The sequence below is a fragment of the Leucoraja erinacea genome, chromosome 7, assembly GCF_028641065.1.
Source record: "Leucoraja erinacea ecotype New England chromosome 7, Leri_hhj_1, whole genome shotgun sequence".
Taxonomy (NCBI): domain Eukaryota; kingdom Metazoa; phylum Chordata; class Chondrichthyes; order Rajiformes; family Rajidae; genus Leucoraja; species Leucoraja erinaceus.
The window spans coordinates 42,025,541-42,052,166 of NC_073383.1; the positions used below are offsets into that span (position 1 = coordinate 42,025,541).

At 42.4% G+C, this 26,626-nt stretch overlaps 1 protein-coding gene across 1 annotated transcript in view; it reads right to left on the reverse strand.

The window, feature by feature from the left end:
- Positions 1-692: 692 nt before the first annotated feature.
- Positions 693-26,626, reverse strand: part of lrrc3 (leucine rich repeat containing 3) — a 29,143-nt gene continuing 3,209 nt past the window's right edge. Inside the window, exon 2 of the mRNA XM_055638360.1 lies at positions 693-1,779. Within this exon, the coding sequence (XP_055494335.1) occupies positions 892-1,677 (786 nt within the window). The 5' untranslated portion in view covers positions 1,678-1,779 and the 3' untranslated portion in view covers positions 693-891. The remainder of the gene's footprint in view (positions 1,780-26,626) is intronic.

The following is a 26,626-nucleotide window of genomic DNA, read 5'->3' on the forward strand; positions in this document are numbered from 1 at the left end:
CCCTTGATTCTACTTACCTTGGAAAACGATTCCTTACGTCCACCCTTTCTGTTCTACTCATTATTTTATACACCTCTATAAGATCATCCCTCAGCCTGCTGCTCTTCAAGGAATAAAATCCCAGCTTGTCCAACCTCTCCCAATAGCTCAGGAATCCTCGAGTCCTGCCAACATCCTCATAAATCTTCTCAGCACTCTTTCCATCTTAATGGCATCTTTCCTGAGCTGGGTGACCAAAGCTGAACACAATATTTCAAGTGAGGCCTCACCAGCTGTAACATAACATCCCGACATCTATGCTCAACTCCCTGACTTAACTGTTTAAGAAGGAACTGCAGATGCTGGAAAATTGAAGGTACACAAAAATGCTGGAGAAACTCAGCGGGTGCAGCATCATCAATGGAGCGAAGGAAATAGGCAACGTTTTGGGCCAAAACATTGCCTATTTCCTTCGCTCCATAGATGCTGCTGCACCCGCTGAGTTTCTCCAGCATTGTTGTGTACCTCCCTGACATCTTCCTTTCCAGATTGTACTTTGTTGTCCTCACTCGCACTCACACGCACTCGCACCGCCCCCCCCCCCCCCCCAATTTAGAGCTGAGGCCAATGATTTAGTGCAATCAGCCCTCCCTTATACTATGAAGCTGGTTTCAGTTAGTAAACAAAACTCATGGCAAGATGATGATGTTCAATCATGCACTAAGTCAAAACAATCATTTATTCTGACAGCTTTATTAGGAACTTCAACGCACAAAAAAAGTATTTAAAAAAAAGTCTAAGAGCATACAATCTCTAATTAGCTAACGAGGCACTTGTGGTTGAGCCAGGAATCCTACTGACTCATCCAGTATTAAGGTTGGATTGGTGTCAGGCTACAAAGGATAATCCACCTCATAGTACAGTACTGATTGTGTCAAACTCCTTGGTGATCTGTGTACTGGGAAGGGACTTCAGGTACTCAAGGTGCCGCCTGGCATCTTCCTGATTCTGGTGCACATAATACACGATGTAGGATATGACCATGGTGAACCAGCCAAACATGGTGATGAACATGGCGATGTCAGTCGTCTTCTGATGAATGTTGCAGAAGTTGATACCTGAATTGAGAATCTGAATGATTGGCTTTCCTGTGTATTCCTCCTGCACGGAGGACTGGCAGATGAAGTCGTTGACTGTCTCTGGGTCCAGTGTCAACTCTTTGATGACCTGCTGCAGCGTACATTCACAGTGCCATGGGTTGTTGGAGAGTCGGATCTTCGCTTTAATTTTACCAAAGACCTCCTTCGGTACACTCTGGATCTGATTGTTCGACAGATCGAGCATCTTGAGGCCATCTGGGATTCCTTTAAATGCTCCAGTATCTATTGACTCAATGGCATTTTTGGATAAATCCAGCTCCTTGAGTAGGTTTAAGTCCTTGAAGGCATTGTTGGGTATTTTGGTTATCCTGTTGGAGTTTAGGTGTAAGGACACAGTATCAGCAGGGAGGTCTTTGGGAATTTCTTTCAGGTTCTTGCCAGTGCAGCGTACAAACTTGCCATTCTTTGCAAAACACTGGCAGCTTCTGGGACATGTGGTGGTGGCCGCTTGAACTGAAGATAACAGCAGCAAGAGACCACTCAAGGCCAAAGATGGTGCAGTCTTGAGCTGGAGCCATGGCATGCATATCTGCAACATGGTGAGGATATCTCTGCACCGTTCATCAACGTACCTCACCCATTCTGACAAGAGTGGGTGCACTCAAAGGCCAGCTTCAACCTCCAGAAGAAAACCTGCAGACTAAAGGAAAGTAATAGCATGTTGAAAACCAAGGGCACACTGGCAACCATTCCTTCTTTCCTTTGAATGGTACCAGAGATTATTAAAAAAAAATGTTTATTTTGGTGCTTATCCACCACACAAGTGATGCCGCTGTTTCCCCATGCAACATGCCTTCACTTCTTTCCTTTCTCAAACGTTCTTTTACCGTTCATTATCTTTCTTCATAGGGTACTTCAACCACTCCATGTAGCAGCACCAAGTTTCTGCTAAATTTCATATATTGGGTATTAATAATTATCTTGTAGTTACATTTTAAATGTTTACTCCATCCACTTCCTATCCAAGCATTTTCATCATCTCAAAGAGCACCATCAAATACATTTTAACACAGCCACATAAATAGAGATTAAACCTGGTAGGTGGCTTGTAAAGAATCTTATAGGAGAAGACGTAGAGAGGTGGAAAGATGGAAAGTGTGAACTCCAGAGCTTGTAAATTCATGCAATCATCATTGCTCATCTTATTTGCATCTGTCCAGCATCAACTTGTTCTTTTGCAGCTGGATCATGAAGGGACAAACAGGAGAGATCAACCTCAGACTAATAGTCTGGTACCTAGACTGTGAACCCTGTTAGTGCCTGAGAACTTACACAGTGCCCGTACTAATGGCACTCAACCTACTTCAAATTCTCAGTGCAGAATCATAGTTAAAATAAGCGTGACCTGCAATGTCCTGCTAATTTTCAGGATGGGTCAGCTAGGTGTTACTATTGGCATTGCAATCTTGAAAGCATGAAAGACCATGATAAACCAGGCTGGGCAGTTCCATTTATCACAGCAATTCTTTGTACAGATCCTCCCAAGGTTACAAACACCCGACTTATGTATACTCTGTTCACGCGATGGAGCATTCTGGAGACTGGCAGGATGGATTTGCCAGTTGCTGCTGGGCTGCTGGTATCCTCTGTCATGTGAGAACTGGATTCTCAGCAATATCTGTGGTTAAACACTTTGATTTAATCACGCATGGCCTATGTTTCTATTTCAATATATTGCCAGATGGCCACATATCTGACATAACTGGGTTATGAACAGTTCTCAGGAATGGAAACTTGTTGTAACCTGGGGAGACAGGTAGTTAAACTGATGTGTCCCTCTAAAGCTCTGGCCAGCAGCGGCCTCTGCAGTCTGTCCACGTTTTTATTATTTTCTGTCTGTGTTTTAATGTAGTTTTTGTTATTTTTTGTTGGGGTGTGTGTGTGGGGGGGGGGGGGGTGGGGTGGGAGGGGGGGGAAACTTTTTAAATCTCTCCCTGCACTGGAGACCCGACCTTTTTTCTCGTCGGGTTCCATTGTCGTTGAGGCCGCAACGAGGAGCGGCCTCCAACAGGAAGAAGCCGGGGACTCAGGTGTCGACTCACCGTTGCCGTCGCGGAGCTGGCCGAGACCGGAGCGGTGGAGGAGCGCTGCTGCTGCTGCTGCTGCTGCTGCTGCCGATGCCGCTGCTGAGTCGGGGGCTGCTGCTGCGGGTCTGCGGACAGCGGCGCCGGGAGCCCGCGGCTCCCTGGAGAGAGACCGCTTTTCGGGGCTCCTGCAACGGAGAATTCTCCCGCCCGTGTTGCGGGGTTGGGGAGCTACTGGAGCGGGGCCTCACTACACCGCCCCGCGCGGCTGGAATGGCCGCGGGTACTTGCGAGCGCACACCGGGGGCTCCAACATCAAGACCCGGTGTGCGACCTCGCACCACCCGGCGTGGCTTTAATGGCCGCGGGACAATCGCCATCGCCAGCCGGGGGCTTTGACTTTGACTCTGACATCGGGGGGGGGAGAGTGCAGTGGAGAGATAAGTTTTTTTTGGCCTTCCATCACAGCTATGTGATGGATGTTTATGTAAAATTGTAATTATGTTGTGTCTGGGTCTATTTGTGTGTAATGTATGGCTGCAGAAACGGCATTTCGTTTGGACCTCTAGGGGTCCAAATGACAATTAAATTGACTCTAAAGGACACAAAGTACTGGTGTAACTCCACAGGTCAGGCAGTATCTATGGAGAACATGGATGGTGACGTTTCGGGTATGATCGTGGGGAAGGAGAGAGAAGAAAGCTGGAAAAGGGGAAGCAGTTCTGCCCTGGCAGGTAATACATTGACACATGCAAGGGAGTGGGGTTTTGATAGGCATCTGGTTGGAATAAAGGCCAATGCTAAGAAAGAAAGGAAGGTGTGAGACAGTTTAAAGAGTTGCAGATTGTAAAGCCAGAGGGAGGAAATTGGCAGGAATGGGGGGAGGGTGGGTGAGTGGAAGGAAATGGGTGAGAGTGCAGGTGGGGCACAGGGAAGGGAAGGGAAGGGTGGGGGGAGGGGTTAACAGAGGGGAGCAATTTGGGGGGAAATGGTGGGGGGGAAGGTCCCAGATACTACCGACTTCACAATTCCTCTAAAATCCACAATCTCCACCACCTGGAAGAACAAGGACAACAGGCACATGGAAACACCACCACTTCGGAGTTCCTCTACAGGTTACATACCCATACCAACATGGATGCACAAGTGCAAATACTTGATTATCATGAGATCGAGGCTCTGGTCCATCATCTGCTCCTCTCCCCCCTGGGGATGGGAATGCGGGGAGGATAAAATTGGTTACAATAGTTTTGGTGAAAAAACATGTGTGGTTGTCAGTACGGACATAGTGGGTGAAGGGCCTATTTCTGTGCTGTATCTCTCAATGACTCTGCGACTGTTATCTTTATGACTATATTAGGGACAGGCCATGAAAGCTAGCTGTGCTGGTGACGTACAGATTTTTTTTTTTAATTCACATTTTTATTAGAGATAAAACATGGAAACAGGCCCAATGACCCTCCGCGTCTATGCCAACCTTACCCATTCACAGTATTTCTATGTTATCCCACTATGTCTCATCTACTCCCTACACACAAGGGGCAATTTTACAGAGGTCATATCACCTATAAATCCCCACATCTTTGGGATGTGGGAGAAAACTGGAGCACCCAGAGGAAAGTGGGAGGAGCTGGCAAGGTAGACTGGCAAAGGATCCGAGCAGGAATTATGGAGGAACAGCAATGGCAGGGATTTCAGGGCATAATCCAGAAGACGCAGGATCATTTCATTCCAAAAAGGAAGAAAGATTCTAAGGGGAGTAGGATTTATTAGCATGGATTTATGAAAGGAAAATCATGCTTGACTAATCTTCTGGCATTTTTTGAGGATGTGACAAGTAAAATGGATAAAGGGGAGCCAGTGGATTTAGTGTATCTAGACTTTCAGAAAGCCTTTGATAATTTCCTGCACGGGAGACTGGTGGCTAAAGTTAGAGCCCATGGTATTGGGGGTAGGGTGTTGACATGGATAGAAAATTGGTTGGCAGACAGGAAGCAAAGAGTAGGAGTGAACGGGTCCTTTTCAGAATGGCCTGCAGTGACAAGTGGAGTGCCGCAAGGCTCGGAGTTGGTGCCGCAACTGTTTACCATATATATTATTGATTTGGAAGAGGGAATTAGGAGCAACACTAGCAAGTTTGCGGATGACACAAAGCTGGGTGGCAATGTGAACTGTGAAGAGGATGTTAGGAGGTTGCAGGGTGACCTGGACAGGTTGGGTGAGTGGGCAGATGCGTGGCAGATGCTGTATAATATAGATAAAAGTGAGGTTATAGACTTTGGTGGCAAAAACAAGGGGGCAGATTATTATCTCAATGGGGTTAAGTTAGGTAAGCAGGAGGTACAATTAGACCTGGGTGTCCTTGTACACCGGTCACTGAAAGTTGGCGTGCAGGTACAGCAGGCAGTGAAGAAAGCTAATGGAATCTTGGCCTTCAGAACAAGATGATTTCAGTATCGGAGTAGAGAGGTTCTTCTGCAGTTGTATAGGGCTCTGATAAGACCACATCTGGAGTATTGTGTACAGTTTTGGTCTCCTAATTTGAGGAAGGACATCCTTGTGATTGAGGCCGTGCAGCTTAGGTTCACGAGATTGATCCCTCGGATGGCAGAACTGTCATATGAGGAAAGATTGAAAAGACTAGGCTTGTATTCACTGGAGTTTAGAAGGATAAGGGGGATCTTATAGAAACATATACAATTATAAAAGGACTGGACAAGCAACGTGCAGGAAAAATGTTCCCAATGTAGAGCGAGTCCAGAACCAGGGGCCACAGTCTTAGAATAAAGGAGAGGCCATTTCAAAGTCAAAGTCAAAGTCAAAGTCCCTTATTGTCTGAGATGAGAAAAAACTTTTTCACCCAGAGAGTTGTGAATTTGTGGAATTCCCTGGCACAGAGGGCAGTGGAGGCCAAATCACTGGATGGAGCTCTAGGGGCTAGTGGAATCAAGGGATATGGGGAGAAGGCAGGCAAGGGTTATTGATTGGGGACGATCAGCCATGATCACAATGAATGGCAGTGCTGGCTCGAAGGGCCAAATGGCCTCCTCCTGCACCTATTTTCTATTTTTTTATGTTTCTATGAAACCCACGTGGTCAGAGGAGGAATGTGCATGCACCACACAGACAGGAGCAGAGGTCGGGATCAAATCCAGGTCTGTAGCAGCGAGGCAGCAGTTCCATCAGCGGTGCCACTGTGCCACCCTAATCAAATTGCAAAATGTTTTATTTGTCAAAAACTTTACTAATGTCCATGTAGACAACATCCACTGCCATATCAATCATCTTTTTCACTGTGTTTGCATGCAGCATGGCCATGTACACCCCTGCCACACATTGGCCAGAGACTAACCATCTCCAACAAGAGATTATACAGTGGGATATAGATCAGCTAGAGAAATGGCAAATGGAGTTTAATCCGAGCAAGTGGGAGGTGTTGCACTTTGGGAAAACAAATGTAAGGGGAAAAAAATACAATTAATGCATGCCCCTTAACTGTATTGATGAACAGAGGGATCTTGGGGTCCAAGTTCATAACTCCCTGAAAATGACAACACAAGTAGATAGAATAGTAAAGAGGGCATATTGTACGTTTGTTTTCATTGGTCATGGCAATTAATATAAGAGTTAGGAAGTCATCATGCAGCTTTATAGGACTTTGTTTTGGCCATATTTGGAGTATTGTGTGCAGTCTGGTTGCCGATTTACGGTTATGATGTGGAGGCTTTGAAAAGGGTGCAGAGGAGGTTTACCAGAATGATGCCAGGATTAGGCGGTATTAGCTGCGGGAAGTGGTGGGACAGACAGATTGTTTTTACTGGAATGATGGAGGTTATGGGGAGACCTGATTAAACAAAATTAAATGAGAGGCAAAGATAGAAAAAATAGTCATAACCTTTTTCCCAGAATGGACAAATCAAATATTAGAGGCTTTGCTTTAAGATAAAAGGGGCAAAGTGTAAAGGAGATGTGTGGGACAAGCTTTTTACACAGAGGATGGGGAGTGTCTGGAAGGCGCTGCCAGAGATGGGGGTTGAGGCGATGCCAATGGTGGCATTTGAGACCTTTGGATGGGCATATAGATATTCAGGGAATGGAGGGAAATTGAGTATATGTAGGCAGAGTTGGTCTTGGCATCATGTTTGGCACAGATATTGTGGGCCAAAGGCCCTATTTTTTGCTGTACCATTCTAAGTTCTAAGACAGAGTCAAAGCTTTTTCATTCAATGGCTTTACCATCGCCAAGAGTAGTGGATGTGGAGAGGATTTTTCCACAAGTGATTGAATCTAAAATTAGAAGGCACAGCTTTACTTTAGAAAGGAGATGAGGAGGAATTCTTGTTAGTCAGGGGGTGGTGAATCTGTGGAATTCATTGTCCAGATGGTTGGTTGGTATTTTTAAGTCGGAGATTGATGGATGGTTGATTAGTAAGGGCCTCAAGTGTTATGATTACAATATACAGTATATATAACTTTTTTTCCTTTATTATATTGTTGACAGAGTATTATGTTGAGATATTATGTTGTGCTGATGCAAGTAAGAATTTAATTGCTCTGTTGGGACACCTGTACATAACTAAAGCTCTGATCTTGTGCTCATTCGGTTTGCGCGGTTTTTTCTATTTGCGCAAAAACTGTACGCGATAGAGCTATAATTTTCGCCAGCTGACTCACCGTTCTCCTGAGCTGCAAGTGCAACAAGTTGCTTTCCGATCGGTGGTATATTGTAAAAGTTAGCGAGGTTTAAAAATCTTCAAAACTGCGCAATCTCCTCTCCTGCCAGTTAGCACCATGCAGATTGGTCTCCTCTCCTGCCACTTCCTGCGCCATTGCGTCTTTACTGGAGCTGAGGGGCGCTATGAATGGAGGTGGAGGTCTCCAATCGGACACAAATTTCGGAGGGATCGAAAGCGGTACGGTAGATGTCGCCGAACGGAAAGTGGCGAATTTGATCCCAGCGGAGAAGAGCATCCAGCACCCACTGAGTCCCAAACGCACCGTCATCACAATGCCCCGAAGATCCAGCCCCTTCCCCTCTGATCCCCCTCGATGGCTCCTGCCCCCTCCTCCATGATACCCCCCTCTCCTTCATGGCTCTTCCCCCACCTTTTCTCTGAGCTCTCCCCCCCACCCCCCCTCCCACACACACCCCTTCTGCCCACATGCTTCCGGGCCGATCCGAGGCCTGGCTCTGAAGGCGCCAAAGGCTGATGCTCCTCCGGGGCACACAAGAAGGGAGAGGAGCAGCAACCTCGAGATCCTGGGGAGGGAGAGTGGGGGAGGGGAGGGCATAGAGGGAGGAGGGTAGTATGGAGGGGAGAGGAGTTATGGAGGGAGGGAATGAGTGACTGAGGGTAGGGGAAATGAGAGGAGAGGGATTGGGGGAGGGTAGTAGGAGAGGGAAAAGAAGAGGGATCAGGTGAGGTGGGAGAGTGTGGGAGGAGGGGGAATAGAGGGAGAGGAGGGGGGAGTAGAGGAGGGGGGAATGGGGGAGGTAGGGATTGGGGAATAGAGGGAAAGGTGAGGAGTGGGGGAGGTGGGGGATAGAGGGATAGGAGGAGGGTAGGGAGGGGAGAGGAGTTATGGAGGGAGGGAGGGAGTAACTGAGGGTAAGGAGAGGTAGAGAGCAGTGAGGGAGGGGTGGGGAGGGGAGGAGGAGAGGGGAAAGACGAGGGAGGGTGAAAAGGAGAGGGGGAGAGTGCTGGGGATGAGGGGAAATGAGCTGCGCCTGTGCAGTTGGGGGCTATGGGTGAGTGGTGGAATATTGCGTTGGGCCCAGCGTGCGACAGGGAACCAACACGTTTTATATTTTATTTATTTGCTTCTGGGATGCAGATTCATTGGCAATGTCAACATTTATTGCCCATTCCTAATTTCCCCTGAACTGAGAGGCAATTAAGTATCAACCATATTGGAGGTCTTGGTGTACATGTAGGTCAAATTCAGTAAGAATGCCAAACTTCCTTCTCTGATGACATGATTTAAACAGATGTGATTAACTTTATTTTCAATAATTTAAATTTCTTAGCTGTCATGGGTGATTTGAGTTGCTTAAAATTCACTGGTCTTTAACTCTATTAGTCAAATAACTGGACCACCGCACATCCATACATTGGCTCCCCAGTCATCACTCCAAATGACTCGAGCAAACTACTCTACAGCACACTCCATGTTGACACTCCCAGTATGGATCCGAGTAGCAACTGAACGGTTGGTGACATGGCCTTTAGGTGAGACCTGCAGTTCATGTGACTGCCATTGGAGCTCTTACAACACAATGTGGATCAGTGCCTTCAAAAAAATAGGAAGGATCTACGGATTCCAACAGATTTTATGTCTCTTCTTTAGGCTTAAAATTTTGGTCACTTTATATTATGGAAGCAAAACCTCCAGCACTTAAAGCAGAAGATAATTCAAAGGTAATTCAAAGATAATTCAAATGGCAATCTTTTTGGCATATATTAGCAGGAGAGAAGTGGGTATGATAAGGGCAGATTCCAAACCACTTTTCTTCAGATGAATTGAATGAATGCCAATTTTTACACTGAGGCACAATCAGTTGCTTAGCAATCATAACAACCAGGCACTAAAATTAGCAAAAACGGAGGTTATTTAATATGCTAATGTTAATGTAATACGGGAATAAAAGTCACAGTTCGTCATGCAGACTGCATTGGAAATATATGTTGGAAAGTAACACGCAACAGGACACCAGGAGTAATTTGTATTTTCCACATGGAACTACAAAGGACATTGCTGATTTTAACTTGTTAGGTACTCTGGACTGACTGCAGTAAATTTTATGGAAAAGTTTAATATACTCAGAACAGAATACTAAATCCGATTTAAAAACAGAACAAAAAATATAATTGCTTAGCATCTGTGGAAAGAGGAAATAATGTATTCTCTTAGGTTAGTGGCCTCTGTCATTTTTGATGAAAGGTCATTGCTCCCTACCGCTGAGCATTTCTAATATTTTACATCCTGATTTATTTGAAATGCATTGCACCACATTCCTTTTTTGCAATCTTTGTTTCTTGGCTCCCCTACTTGCAGCATAAGCTTTTTGAGAGATCAGAGTCAGCGGGAACACTGTGAATGCTCACTGCACCACGACTAGAGAATGACTCTGGGCGATATCAGCATCATCAATATGATGACGAGCACAGAGAATGGAAACAAATGTGATTCTGCACTCCAGTTATTCTTATAACGTGGAAACACATCTGATAATCTGACGCAGCAGCCTCCTGCAATTAGCAATATCACACGACAAAAGCAAAATATTGGGGTGTAGAAAATCTTAAATAAAAACCAAAGACAGAGAGGAGGTACCACTTCAGCATGTCATGTAGTGCCTGTGGTGAGAAAATCTCTTAATGTTGCTGGTGGATTAATTTTCATCAGTTCTAACAAAACTTTCTTCTTTCAGTACAACACCTCTGTAAGGGAATGCTGTCAACTGACTGGCACATTCCAGGCTGCAGGAGTACATACTGAGGGATGCACGATAGCATGGTGCAACCAATGACAAGATTCTATGTTCATATATACGCTTCTTTCCGGCGGCTGTCACTCTACTAAACAACGTACCTCGGTGACTGCCAATCACCCCCCCCACCCCGGACACTTATTATTATTATTATTATTTTTTATTTATTTATTTATTATTATTTTTTTTTAAATTCAAATCGTTTGCTATGTCGCTCTTCAAGGGAGATGCTAAATGCATTTCGTTGTCTCTGTACTGTACACTGACAATGACAATTAAAATTGAATCTGAATCTGAATCTGAATAAATGATAGGAGCATCAAGTTATTTAGCCCATCAAGTCTACTCTGCCATTCATTCATGACTGATCTATCTTTCCCTCTCAACCCCATTCCCCTGCCTTCTCCCATAATCCCTGACACCCGTGCTAATCAAGAATCTATCAATCTCTGCGTTAAAAATATCTATTGACTTGGCCTCCACAGCCTGATATAGCAATGAATTCCACAGATTCACCACCCTCTGACTAAATAAATTCCTCCTCATCTCCTTCCTAAAGGTACGCCCTTTTATTCTGAGGCTATGGCCTCTGGTCCTAGACTCTCCCACTAGTGGAAACATCCTCTACACATCCACCATATCCAGGCCTTTCACTATTCGGTAAGTTTCAATGAGGACCCCCTCATCCTTCTAAAGTCCAGCGAGTACAGGCTCAGTCTCGTCAAACGCTCATCTGATGTTAACCCATTAATTCCTGGGATCATTCTCGTAAACCTTCTCTGGACCTTCTCCAGCACCAGCACATCCTTCCTCAAATATGGGGCCCAAAATTATGTGGGGAATGACTGCAATCTGAGGTCCTGCTACCACTAGACACGGAGGGACCAGACTCTGTCTGTGTATTGTCAAGTTCAAGTTTGCATTTATTGTCACTTAGCCAATTAAGATAGAGTGAAATTTGAGTTACCATAAGCCATACTAAGTGAAAAGAACACAATCCACACATAAAATGTGTGATGATCCAAAAAGGCCATATGTGTGATGATTGGTGCTTTGTACATAGAATGCATTAGCTTGATGGCACTACAAATGTATAAATTGGACAGCACTATACATGCAAAGATAGCAATGCACTGTTTCTGTACCTTTTATATATATTTTTTGAATGAGTTTTTGAATTGATTCTTAATTTTTTTTAAAGTTATTGATGTGAGATGTTATTTCTGTGTTTTTTCTCTCCGAAAATCTGATTGAACTGTTCAGTAATGTGATAATGGACAGTTAATCGCATTTTTAATGGTGATGATTTTGAGATAAATGTTGGCAGGGCCATTAAAGGCAATTCCTTATCCACTCCACTTAAGAGAGGAACTGACTGAGTGCCCATTTACAGAGAGGCACAGCCAATTGCTTAACAATCTAATAATAGTCCATTCTTTGGCATTTGATTTAACAAATTTATTTGAAATTCTTCCTCTTCTACTTTAACCTAGGTTTATGCCAGCTTGTTGCAAGATGAAAAGAAACTGAGAATTTATGGGAACCTAGGGGTAAGAGCGTTGTAAAAACAAGCCTGAAGGCTTTGTGTCTCAATGCAAGGAGTATTCGTAATAAGGTGGATGAGTTGAACGTGCAGATAGCCATTAATGATTATGATATAGTTGGGATCACGGAGACATGGCTCCAGGGTGACCAAGGCTGGGAGCTGAACATCACGGGATATTCAATATTCAGGAGGGATAGAGAGAAAGGAAAAGGAGGTGGGGTAGTGTTGCTGGTTAGAGAGGAGATTAACGCAATGGAAAGGAAGGACATTAGTTTGGAGGATGTGGAATCGGTATGGGTAGAGCTGCGAAACAATAAGGGGCAGAAAACGCTGGTGGGTGTTGTGTACAGGCCACCTAACAGTAGTAGTGAAGTTGGGGATGGCATCAAACAGGAAATTAGAAATGCTTGCGACAAAGGCAAAGCAGTTATAATGGGTGACTTCAATCTACATATAGATTGGGTGAATCAAACTGGCAGGGGTGCTGAGGAAGAGGATTTCTTGGAATGTATACGGGATAGTTATCTAAACCAACATGTAGAGGAACCAACGAGAGAGCTGGCTATTTTAGACTGGGTATTGAGTAATGAGGAAGGGTTAGTTAGTAGTCTTGTTGTGCGTGGCCCCTTGGGCAAGAGTGACCATAATATGGTTGAGTTCTTCATTAGGATGGAGAGTGACATTGTTAATTCAGAAACAATGGTTTTGAACTTAAAGAAAGGTAACTTTGAGGGTATGAGACGTGAATTGGCCAAGATTGACTGGCAATTAATTCTAAAAGGGTTGACGGTGGATATGCAATGGAAGGCATTTAAAGACTGCATGGATGAACTACAAAAATTGTTCATCCCAGTTTGGCAAAAGAATAAATCAGGGAAGGTAGTGCATCCATGGATAACAAGGGAAATCAGGGATAGTATCAAAGCAAAGGATGATGCGTACAAACTAGCCAGAAAAAGCAGCATACCGGAGGACTGGGAGAAATTCAGAGGCCAGCAGAGGAGGACGAAGGGCTTAATTAGAAAAGGAAAAATGGATTATGAAAGAAAACTGGCAGTGAACATAAAATCTGACTGCAAAAGTTTTTATAGATATGTGAAAAGAAAGAGATTAGTTAAAACAAATGTAGGTCCCTTGCAGTCAGAAACAGGTGAGTTGATCATGGGGAACCAGGATATGGCGGACCAATTGAATAACTACTTTGGTTCCGTCTTCACTAAGGAAGACATAAATGATCTGCCGGAAATAGCAGGGGCCCGCGGGTCAAAGGAGGTGGAGGAATTGAGTGAAATCCAGGTTAGTCGGGAAGTGGTGTTGGGTAAATTGAATGGATTAAAGGCCGATAAATCCCCAGGGCCAGATAGGCTGCATCCCAGAGTACTTAAGGAAGTAGCTCCGGAAATAGTGGATGCATTAGTAATAATCTTTCAAAACTCCTTAGATTCTGGAGTAGTTCCAGAGGATTGGCGGGTAGCAAACGTAACCCCACTTTTTAAGAAGGGAGGGAGAGAGAAAACGGGGAATTACAGACCAGTTAGCCTAACATCGGTAGTGGGGAAACTGCTAGAGTCAGTTATTAAAGATGGGATAGCAGCACATTTAGAAAGTGGTGAAATCATTGGACAAAGTCAGCATGGATTTACGAAAGGTAAATCATGTCTGACGAATCTTATAGAATTTTTCGAGGATGTAACTAGTAGCGTGGATAGGGGAGAACCAGTGGATGTGGTGTATCTGGACTTCCAGAAGGCTTTCGACAAGGTCCCACATAAGAGATTAGTATACAAACTTAAAGCACATGGCATTGGGGGTTCAGTATTGATGTGGATAGAGAACTGGCTGGAAGCAAAGTGTAGGAGTAAACGGGTCCTTTTCACAATGGCAGGCAGTGACTAGTGGGGTACCGCAAGGCTCAGTACTGGGACCCCAGCTATTTACAATATATATTAATGATCTGGATGAGGGAATTGAAGGCAATATCTCCAAGTTTGCGGATGACACTAAGCTGGGGGGCAGTGTTAGGTGTGAGGAGGATGCTAGGAGACTGCAAGGTGACTTGGATAGGCTGGGTGAGTGGGCAAATGTTTGGCAGATGCAGTTTAATGTGGATAAATGTGAGGTTATCCATTTTGGTGGCAAAAACGGGAAAGCAGATTATTATCTAAACGGTGGCCGATTGGGAAAGGGGGAGATGCAGCGAGACCTGGGTGTCATGGTACACCAGTCATTGAAGGTAGGCATGCAGGTGCAGCAGGCAGTAAAGAAAGCGAATGGCATGTTGGCTTTCATAGCAAGAGGATTTGAGTATAGGAGCAGGGAGGTTCTACTGCAGTTGTATAGGGTCTTGGTGAGACCACACCTGGAGTATTGCGTGCAGTTTTGGTCTCCAAATCTGAGGAAGGACATTATTGCCATAGAGGGAGTGCAGAGAAGGTTCACCAGACTGATTCCTGGGATGTCAGGACTGTCTTATGAAGAAAGACTGGATAGACTTGGTTTATACTCTCTAGAGTTTAGGAGATTGAGAGGGGATCTTATGGAAACTTGCAGAGTTCTTGGGGGGTTGGACGGGCTAGATGCAGGAAGATTGTTCCCGATGTTGGGGAAGTCCAGGACAAGGGGTCACAGCTTAAGGATAAGGGGGAAATCCTTTAAAACCGAGATGGGAAGAACTTTTTTCACACAGAGAGTGGTGAATCTCTGGAACTCTCTGCCACAGAGGGTAGTTGGGGCCAGTTCATTGGCTATATTTAAGAGGGAGTTAGATGTGGCCCTTGTGGCCAAGGGGATCAGAGGGTATGGAGAAAAGGCAGGTACGGGATACTGAGTTGGATGATCAGCCATGATCATATTAAATGGCGGTGCAGGCTCGAAGGGCCGAATGGCCTACTCCTGCACCTAATTTCTATGTTTCTATGTTTCTATGTTTCTATTTAACGTCCAAACACTAGCAATGGAATCTTATGCACTGTGGCAAATAACTGAATATACTGTAACTCGTCTTTTACCTTATGGCTTATTTTAGCCACCCCAATGAACAATCTGCTGGAGGAATTTAATGGGTCAAGCAGCATCTGAGGAGGGAAAGGAATTGTCAATGTTTCTGGTCTAGACCATGCATCTGGGTCTGAGATCTGAGAGTGTAGAGGGAAGGGGAATGCAAAGAGGAAATGGGAGGTGGTGAGACATGGGCCAATAGATGATGGATGTATCCAGGATGGCTGATGGATGATGGACAATAACTTTGAAGTTATGTCCTTAAGACCCCACTTCCTTGATCTTGCTCCAGATGTGGTATCGGAGCTCATTATTGATGAGCTAGGGTAAATCTAATATTCAACTCTTCTCTCATCACACACACTTCCCACCACCCTTCAAACTCAAATCCATTTAAATCAACACCATCTTGCATACCAGCAATGTCTTCTTCTAGTGTTCATGAACTCTTGCCTTCTGTCACCTAATTCCTGATATGGTGTGAGCTCAATATTGATGAGCTGGGGTAAATCCAATATCTAACTTTTCTCTCACTACCCACTCTTCCCACTACCCTTCAAGCTCAAATCAATTTAAATGGGAAAGAATATTTTTCACTATATTAATATTAAACAGTCTGAGTACCACGATCACCCAAATTTTGGGCAACTGATGAAAGTTGAATGAGCCATCTCCCACTGTAATAGCTATAGAATGAATTCAGAAAATGAAAGAACCTTCTGTACTATTTAAAAAAAATCTATTTAATCCCAATACCTTGTTATTTCAACAACCATTTCCATTTATATACTGTAAGAACAACTTCCAAGGCACTTCATAAGTGTGTGCAAGCAACCAAAAAATAACATTGAGCCTTCACTGGAGAATTTAAGCCAGATGGTTAAATGCTTGGTCAATGATGTAGGATCTTAAAGGAGAAAACAAAGCAGTACAGAGGGTTAGAGAGGGAATTCCAGATCTTAAGGCTTTGGATATGAAGGCAATTGTGGGAAATTATATTTGGGGATGACTGAGATAACAGAATTAGCGATATTTCTAAGATTGACAATCAAAAAATCTGTGGATGCTGGGAATCCAAAACAAAAATAGAAAATGTTGGAAACACTGAGAAAATCAGGCAACATCTGTGGAAAGAGAAACAGAGTTAACATTTCAGGTCAAAGAATTAAAAGAATGGTTAAAAGCTAATGTACACCAAGCAAATAAACTGGTTCAGTTTCAGACATTTGCCCGGGATGTGCGCTTGGTCATGGACTGAGAACATGGCTCACCGTAACTGGGAGGAATTTCTCTTTATCCAATCCTGGGCGCCAGATAAGCTGCCCAACTATTTAAATTAATGGAAGGACCTAGAGAGGAGTGTGATGAGGTATTTGGATCCTGTCAGTGGAAATTGGCCAAATGGTCTTGTTTGTTTATTACTGTTGCAAATTATGCTGCATGCTACTGACTTTCCTGTCCCAACATTATTTACTCGTCCATGATTTTCAATACCTCCATCAAATCTTTCCTTAACCTTCTTTCTAAGGAGAACAGTGGTAACTTCTCCAGTCATGCCGAGCAACTGAAAACACTCATCCCTTAGCAACACATTACACGGATAAAGAAACGTAATCGTCCATTTAATAGCCACATAATTTCATTCTATTACAGGCATTTTAGTTTAGAGATGCAGCACGGAAACAGGCCCTACGGCCCACCGGGTCCGCACCGACCAGTGATTCCTGCACATTAACACTATCCTACGCCCACTGGGGACAATTTTTACATTTACCAAGCCAATTAACCTACAAACCTGTACGTCTTTGGAGTGTGGGAGGAAACCGAAGATCTTGGAGAAAACCCACGCAGGTCACGGGGAGAACGTACAAATTCCGTACAGACAGCACCCGTAGTCAGGATCGAACCCGGGTATCCGGCGCTGCATTCGCTGTAAGGCAGTAACTCTATGGCTGCACCACTGCTCCTACCCTTCTTGGCCTCCCCACCTTCTCTAGTACGCAGACTAACTTGCTTTCTCTCTTTTTTCAGTTCTGATAGAGTCCCGGATCTGAAAAGTTAAATATTTCATTCTCCATATAGAAGCTGCCCGACTTGTTGAGTGTTTCAACCATTTCCTGGTTAATTTCACTCATCCCTGGCACTACTCCGTAACCTTTTTTTCCAGTATCCCCCTCCCTTAGTCTTTTTAAACTGTGCCATTTAGTTCATATTGCCTCCTCTAGTAGGGAAACAATAGGGACATTTTTATGCTGCTTGGAGTCATATCTTGCAGCAAGGAAGGTGATTGTGATTTTTGGAGGTCAATTGTTCAAACTCCAGGGTGTGGAAACAAATTAATGGAGCAGAAATAAAATATGCTGGAAATACTCAGCAGGTCAGGCAACATATGCGGGAGGAGAACAAATGTGACATATCAAGTCGAAGACTGGGAGACTTGTCAGAACCGGGATGGGGAGAAAGGAGACAAAAGAAGCCTATTAAACTGCAGGAAGAGTGGGAGAAGGGGAATATGCCAGAGAGGGTAAAACCAGAGTGACCATTGGGATAAACTGTATACCACATAACCTTGTCAGACGTTTTGTCAAAACTGGGAAGGAGACAAGTTTATTTTAACGTCTCCGACCTGAAACATTAATTCTATTTTTTTATGGCCAGACGAGTGAACTGACCTACTGAATATATCCAGCATTTTCCACTTTTACTTTAGATATCTAGCATCTGCAGTTGTTTAAAAGAATGGATGCAGAAATCAAGAATTCAGACACACGGAAAATTTGTGAATGTTCTTGTAAGGGCAGAAAAGATTGTAACGTGCTGACAATCACCACAGATTTACAGAAACTGAATAAAGACAAGCTTCTGGAGACAACGGAACTGCAGATGCTAAAAGAACTAAAAGCTTCTGTCTTCAGCAGGGGGAGTCAAAAAACAAGAGTCAATAATTTAAAGCAATGGATAAAAGAGCCAAGGGTGAGATAAGGAAACAAGGAGACAAGACACAACACATGGTGGTGATCTGAAAATAAAACAGAAAATATTCAGCAGGTCATATAGCATCTGTAACGGTGAAACAGAGTTAATGTTTAAGACTGATGACCTTTCAACAGCTCTTACAAGATGACATCCATTTTTCACTCAGGAGCAGCCATAATCTGGAAATCACTGCCTGTGGGAGTGGTGAAAGTAGATTTAACTATAGTTTTCATAAGGAAACTTGACAAAAACTCATGTAGGAGTGTAATATAAAAATAATTAAAATTATTTAATTGTAACGTCTGTTTTAAAGTAACATAGCTTCCAGTCAGAAGATAAATGCAAAATGCTGGAATAACTCAGCGGGTCAGGCAGCATCTCTGGAGAAAGAAAAATGGGTGACATTTCTGGTCGGAACCATTCTTCAGAATAAATGTTTGAAGTTTAAGTCTGAACAAGGGTTCCGACCCGAAACGTCACCTATTATTTTTCTCCAGAGATGCTGCCAGACCTGCTGAGTTACTCCAGCATTTTGTGTCTATCTTCAGTATAAACCAGCATCTGCAGTTCCTTCTTACACGTAGCTTTTAGTCACTTGAGAAAACTATAGAATATTGCTTAATCTCTGGGTAAAGTGGTGTGAAATCATCTGCAACAGAGAATGGGACATTGAAATCAGATAAGGACTTTGTGAAGACTGAATAAACAAGGAGAAAAAACATAGTGGGACAAGAGATGGGCACTTTGATTGAATTGGTCAAGAGGAGGCATGTATTCCTCGATAAAATATCTTTGTTCTCACTGAATAAAAAGCAGCAGACAATCCAAGTTCAGAGGGTTCCAATAAAGACAAAATCCGTGCACTCTTGAAACACCAGTACACATATTTAAACCTCAAAAATGACTGTGAATTATTAAATGAATACAAACCAGGAAATTGACATGACTGTAGTTTGGCGTCTTACGGATTAAGTAATATCATGATCTACTGCACAAAGAGAAAAGATCTGAGCAATATGATGAACTAGACAGTCAACATGGTTTATTTTTAATTTAGTTTTATTATTGTCATATGTACCGAGGTACAGTGAAAAAAAATTGCTATTACATTCTAATGGTATTCTGTATATTTCCTATTTCACCAGTCTATAACCTACTGACTCTTTTTTACTCCCCAGTATTTTTTGCTACCATAACCGATGGATTGAAACTAATCACTGAATATATATATATATGAATTATGATTAGAAAAATAATGTAAGGTGGGTGCGTTATTTTTCAGTCATTGTCATTATCCTCAGCTGGATTACTGTGTATGTTGTTTTGTATTTCTACGAGCTATGTCCATGTGTGTGTATTTATTTGAGTCGGTATTTGTTACTGTCATTTATTAACATTTATCAATATTGCTATTTCGTGCAGGTCGCTATGTACATGCGTGTGCATGTACATATGCCTATTGGAGACAACTACAGGCAGTAACACCATCTTTGATCCAATTTCGGCTGGGTTTCCATTGTTTCCCAGAAACGTTGGAAGCCTGCATGTAACGGATATCAATAATCTAAAGACCCCTCGTTGCCTGGTTGCAGATTTCAAAGGGAACCTCTGGAGGATTAGTTGCATCCCACAACCCCCCTTCTATGTTCAGTGTTGTAAACAGGACAGCTTAGGAGACAGCTATATTTCCACACTGCATTGTATACGAAGTGTTACTGCGGATAAATCTCTCACAGTGCTTTTGCTGCAGACACCAGTGTACTGACTAAGGAATTAGTAGCTGCTACAATAAATCATTAATAGCCCAATTCTGGAAAGAATTAAATGAAATCATAATTGCACTCATATACTGCTGTCACTTCTGGGATGACTGCAGAAGTGGGAAGCAAAATTTCGGGATTCACTCAGGGGGCCAAAACGATCGATCATATTAAGGGATATCATATGATCGATTGCATCCAGTTTTATCTGTTTTCAGCAGTGGGATCAGGTGAGGGATTTCATTTGAAACCAAAAATTTGTGAACATTTTAAAGAACTTCAAAAGCACTTCACTGTCAGTAAAATATATTTTCTACGAAGTTCATGTTATGTAGAAAATGCAATATTCAACTCTACATTCAACAACAAAGCAATGGTCTCCACTGATTTAGTTAGAAGACAGCCATACAATTATATATATTTTGGTTGATTCAGCTATCAGAAAATCATTCAATATTAGGCCTCTCTCAGAGGATACTTTGGTCAGATCTGTAGTTGGATAGCGCAAGCAAATGCATGACATGTGATATATATACACACACATATATATATACATATATATATATATATATATATACACATATATATATACACACATACATACACACACACACACATATATATATACATATACACACACACACACATATATATATATATATATATATATGTGTGTGTGTGTATATATATACATATATATATATATGTGTGTGTGTGTGTGTGTGTATATGTATGTATGTATATATATGTGTGTATATATATATATATATATATATATATTATGTGTGTGTGTATATATATCACATGTCATGCATTTGCTTGCGCTATCCAACTACAGATCTGACCAAAGTATCCTCTGAGAGAGGCCTAATATTGAATGATTTTCTGATAGCTACCGGATGACTCATCCATAGATGGGATATGTATAGCCTCTATTCTATCACTGATCTTCCAGTTCCCACTTTAAATATTACTCACTCTTGCTCTGTCTGCTCCCTGGTAAATTCCTCATCTCCAATCTTTTAAGTCTAAGCGACGACGTGACTGGCAAAAATCACAGTGATTAACTCAATGTTTGAATCATTCCTACCAGGTTTCTGTCACTGCCATTTATAAGGAACACCAATGATATCCAAAATAATTGCTGCAAAAATAATCTAACCCTCCCCATCTTTCTCAATCTATTGGTAACCTTTAATACATTGCACCGCCTCTCTGTCATTGTTCAACCACCATTGACTGCCAGTTAATCAGTGCCTCAATATTATAATTGTAAAACTCTTGAAGGGTCATTGACCTGAAATTTTGCTCTGTGTCTCTCTGCCTAGATGTGATGTGATATGCTGAGTATCTCCAGCATTTTCTGGTTTATTTCCGATTTCTAGCATCAGCAGCTTTTAAAAAAATATAATGTTAAACTTATTTTCCCATTCCCCATCTCCCTCACACTCATCCTCTTCCATTTCTGGTCTCTTAGCCACTCCTAAATGTAATCTCTCCACCATTAACAGCTGAGCTCGGCTCCCAAGTTGTCCATCCCTAAATCTCTCCAACTCTACCTTTTTTCAGATACTCTTAAAAACCCTAAATTAAGGGTTCTGAATTGATACATTCTTAGAACTAAGAATGTATCAATTCTTAAATGTATCTACTCTTAAAAACCCTAAACTAAGAACATCTGAATTGATACATTCTTTTGTAGCTTGACATCCATTTTTTTATAACTCTACTCGAAAGCATCTTGGAAGGTTTTTGTGCATTAAATATAAATTGTTGGTTTGTGTTGCGTAATCCTGTTGGTCTCAATCCAGCATATCTAAAAGCAATGTTTTGTTGTCCGTATACACTCATTGAAAAATTTTAATGCTAATATATAAGGGATAAATTATATTTTAAAACCAGGGATGAAAGACCAGTGTGTCAAACTTCCCTGGGGAAGTGAAATTCATCTTGAACATTTGTCCTTTGTACAATATTTCTGAAATTGGCTTCCAATGGGAAATGTGTTTTCGTTGTGACCTTCTAGCTTCACATTTGATTCATTCCAAGCAGAAATGGCTAGATAGGACCAGCTAAATACTGGCTAGAACGTTTACGATCTGTGCTCCACAACAATTTCTACGCTGTTCCAGTATAGTTTCAATTCCGGCATATACTTGGCAATGTGGAATATTGCTTAGGTATATTCTGCTCACAAAAAAAAATCTTATCTGGCCAGTTATTGCCTAATTAGTCTACTCCCAATCAGCAGCTAACTGTCGTTGGAAAGACTGTTACACCCATAGCCAGTTTGTGTTTTGCCACTAAAAAACTAAATTGAGGAATGACAAATGAAGTTTAATTCAGATAATTATGAAGTGTTGCATTTTGGGAAGTCAAATCAGGGCAGGAACTGTAGGGCCCAGAGGAATGTTATAGAGCAGATAGATCTAGGATTACAATTAAGTAATTCTCTAAAAGTGGCCTCACAGGTAGATGGGGTGGTGAATGTTCTTTTGGCATATTTGCCTTCATCAGTCAGGGAACTGAGCACAGAATTTGGGATGTTATGTCACAGTTGTACTAGATTGTTGGTGCGGCTGAACTTGGACTATTGTGATCAGTTTTGGTCACCCTCCTATAGGAAAGATGCTCTTAAGCTGGAAAAATGTACAGAAAAATATAAAGGACGGTGCCAGGACTTGATTGCCAGAGTTATAGGGAAATGTTGGCCATAATAGTCTCCTATGTTCCAAGAAATAAAGTGCTAAGTGGTGACCTTATAGAGGTGTATAAAATCATGATGGGAATAGATAGGGTGAATGCACAGATAATTTTTTTCCCAGGGCAGAGAAATAAAAAACTAGAGGGCATTGATTTTAGGTGAGAGGGGAAATATTTTGTAGGTACCTCAGTGGCAATATTTTTACTGTGGTGGGTTCAAGCTGCCAGAGAAAGTATTTGAGGCAGGTAGTATAACAGCATCTAAAATGCTTTGTACAGTTACATGGATAGGAAAGGTTGAGAGCGATATGGGCCAAATGTGGGTAAATGGGACTAGTTTGGTCAGCATGGACGAGTTGGGCCAAAGTGCCTGTTTCTGTGCACAACTCTACTAGCCAAACAAATAACAACAGGTGCATGGGCATACATCAGAGGCTCTTTATCCTGTGGCAAATGACTCATCTTGTGCAATTCAATGTGCTCCCATAGTGCTGTTGCGGAGGAGGTTCCGGGATTTAGTCCCAGTGATGATAAGCAACAAGTCAGGATGATATGCGACCTGGAGGGGTGGTTTTTCACAGAGGGTGAGGGACCTGTACAACAAGCTGCCAGAGATAGAGGAAGTGGTAGAGGTGGGGACAATTCCAATGTTTAAAAGACATTTGGGCTATTCATGGATAGATAAGGGTTAGAGGATATGGGCTAAATGCAGGCAAATGGGACAAAAAACCTTAAAGACACCTTGGTCAGTGAGAGACTGTTTAAATGTTGTATAAATCTGACTCTATGTCTCCTTGACTAAATCTTGGATGTGAAGGGAAATTCTCCACTTGTCTGGATGAGTGCACCTCCAACAACTGTCAGGAAGCTCAATGCTATCCCACCCTAAACATTGATGCCCTCCACTACCAGCCCACAGCAGTTGTAGTGTACTTCAGATAGCTAATGCATCGTAGTTACACACCTTGACTACTCTGACTGCATTTCCTAAACACGCATCCCCTACCTTCAAGACAAGGGCATAAGGTTTACCATTGACAGATTCCTTCAAAGTTGCATTTATATTGCAAAGGCTAAGCATCACTTTTTTTAAGGACGACCATAGAAGGGCAATACGTGCAGGCCTACAAAATGAATAAAACCAATTTGCCATTGTATTTTCAAAGCTACCATACAGAACTCTCAATATCAAAGCAAGAAATAAATAAGAAAGAAATGTGGGGTCAGGCAGATAAGTCATAAGATCACGTGATAGGAACAGAATTAGGCCTTTCGGCCCATCGTCTACTCCATCATTTAATCATGGCTGATCTAACTCTCCCCCCCAATCCCATTCTCCTGCCTTTTCCACATAACCTTGGACACCAGTACTAATCAAGAATCTATCTATCTCTGCCTTAAATATATACACTGACTAGGCCTCCACAGCCTTCTGTGGCAAAGAATTCCACAGATTCACCGCCTCTGACTAAAGCACTTCTTCCTCGTCTCCTTCCTAAAATAACTAAAGGAAAGGAGATTGTATGAGATTGTGGGTGGAGTATAAAGAGAAATTCAGCAAATAAGAGAAAACAGGAGAAGGCAAAAATGAAAAGAGGAAAAAGGTGAAGATAAAAAGTTAGTGAGAAAAATTAGGGGAAGGAAGAAGAGAATCAGAGAAATATGTAAGAGAAAATTTGATATATTGTGAGGCAGAAGAGATTAAATGGTAAAATTGGTAATGCAAGAAAGTAGGTAATAGTGAAATGCTCTTTCTCTAAAATAGTTGGCCTGTTTCGAGTCCAAAACTTGTAACATGTCTAATCAGAATATAACGTGCTTTCCTTAAACTTAGCTAGAGCATCACATTAGATGTGTGGCAAGCTAAGGAGCAAGAAGTCAGATTGGGAGTTGCCAAAAAATTAAATGGGAATTGCCAAAGATTTAACAAATTAAAGTGATGGCAACTGGAAGCGTATCATTATGTTTCCAGATGTAGGCAGCACAGTAGTGCAACTGATAGAGCTGTTATCCCATAGGTCCAGTGACCCACATTCAGTTCAGATCTAATCTGATGTTTCTGCAGAGTATGTATGGCCTGGGTTAACTGGCCTCTGTACTTCATAGGGAATGGTAGAATCTAGTGGCGAGGTTGGGGAGGGAGTTGATGCAAATACATGGAAAATAAAAATGGGATTGGTGTAGGATTATTGCTTGAAGATCAGTGAGGACTGGCTGGGCTGAAGATCCTGTTTCTATGTTGTTTGTCTCTGGCCTCCTTGCCATGGGTGATCAGCAAAGTGCTGGCCAAAGTGGTCCCCTCGGTGTTTATGGGACTGCAGTTGTGAGGAGTGCATACAAATGACTGGATTGAAAGATGTTCAAGTTAATCGTTATTTCAGGGGGAACAATGTTTGGCGACATTGTTGGTGAAAAGGGATGAAGAGCAAAGGTTGCAGCTTCTGTAGATGTACAGAATGGTGATATAGGAAGGTCATGTGATTATTTAGACTTTAAAGATATAGCGTGGAAGCAGACCATTCGGCCCAACGAGCACACACTAACCAGCGATTACCCCATACTCAAGCTCTATTCTGTACACTAGGAACAATTTACAAATTTCTTACCAAAGCCAGTTAACCTACAAACCTGTGTGTCTTTGGAGTGTGGTAGGAAACCGGAACCCCCGGAGAAAACCCACGCAGTTACAGAGAGAAAGTACAAACTCCGTACAGACAGTACTTTTAGTCAGGATCAAGCCCGGTTCTCTGGTGCTGTAAGGCAGCAGCTATACCGCTGCGTCACTGTGCCACGCCAGAATGAGTATTATTGGACTATAATACATAGACCTGGAATAATGATTTGGAGAATGTGAGTTCAAATCCTACTGAGGAGGTTTAGGAGTGGTATGTATAGAGAACGAGTTGCCAGAGGAAGTGGTTGAGGCAGGTACAATAACAACATTTAAAAGACATTTGGACAAGTACATGAGTAGGAAAGTTTTAGAGAGATATGGGTCAAATATAGGCAAATTGGACTAGATAGGTGGGCATATTACTCCACATGGAAGAGTTCAGCCAAAGGGCCTGTTTCCGTGCTGTATGACTCAATGGCTGTCATTTGAAGTTTCTTGTGGAAATCTGGAAATAAGAAATAGTATCAGTGATCAAAAACTGCAGGTTGTTTCAAAAATCAAATGTCTAACAGATATCTTTTTGGGAAGGATCCCTGAAAATCTTACCCATTATAGCTGATACAGTACAGTGTATAATTCCAGTTCCAATCCTACGCCAGCGTGTACTTTCCTTGGAAATCTTTGCAGAAAATATTGGGGCTGATCAAGAAATACTAATATCTCTGGAGTGCAAAGGGAAATGGAAAATACTTCATCTTGAGACTGCATAAACTGGACTCGAAAAAAGGGCAGATAAGTTGGGAGAGAAAAGAGAGGATAAGAGATGATGTAGTAATTATAGGGAGAAAAAATGGAAATATTGCAGAAGAGAATAGGGAAGGTGAGAGGAGAAGAGAGTATATGAAAGAGAGATGAGAATTGAATGAGGATATCCCCATTTCTGAACTCACAAATTTGTCATAGCATCAAACAGTTCCATTCCATGTCATTACTCTGTGTTCGATACGGCTTCCAAATGACATTGTTCGAGTCCAGCCTACACCCATTCCTTGTATCATAAGTGTGTTAAATCATAATTCAGGGTGCCACATAATAACAAGAAACCACAGAGGTCAGAAAAATAAAGACCCAATCCATATTCCATTAGTTATCTTATTGATGTTAACAAGGCTTGGGTTAATTGATTGGGATTTATTCACCCATGACTCAGCATGCTTAAGGAAAGCCCCATATCAAACCGCTGGGACTCTGTATTCAAACAGGTCAAATGAGTGGACATGCAATTTCACCACAAATATCACTGATACCTGGATAACTGATAAAGCAATTGCTAGGTTCCTAGGCCATGTAACCCCTTACTGTGAGAGTGGGCAGA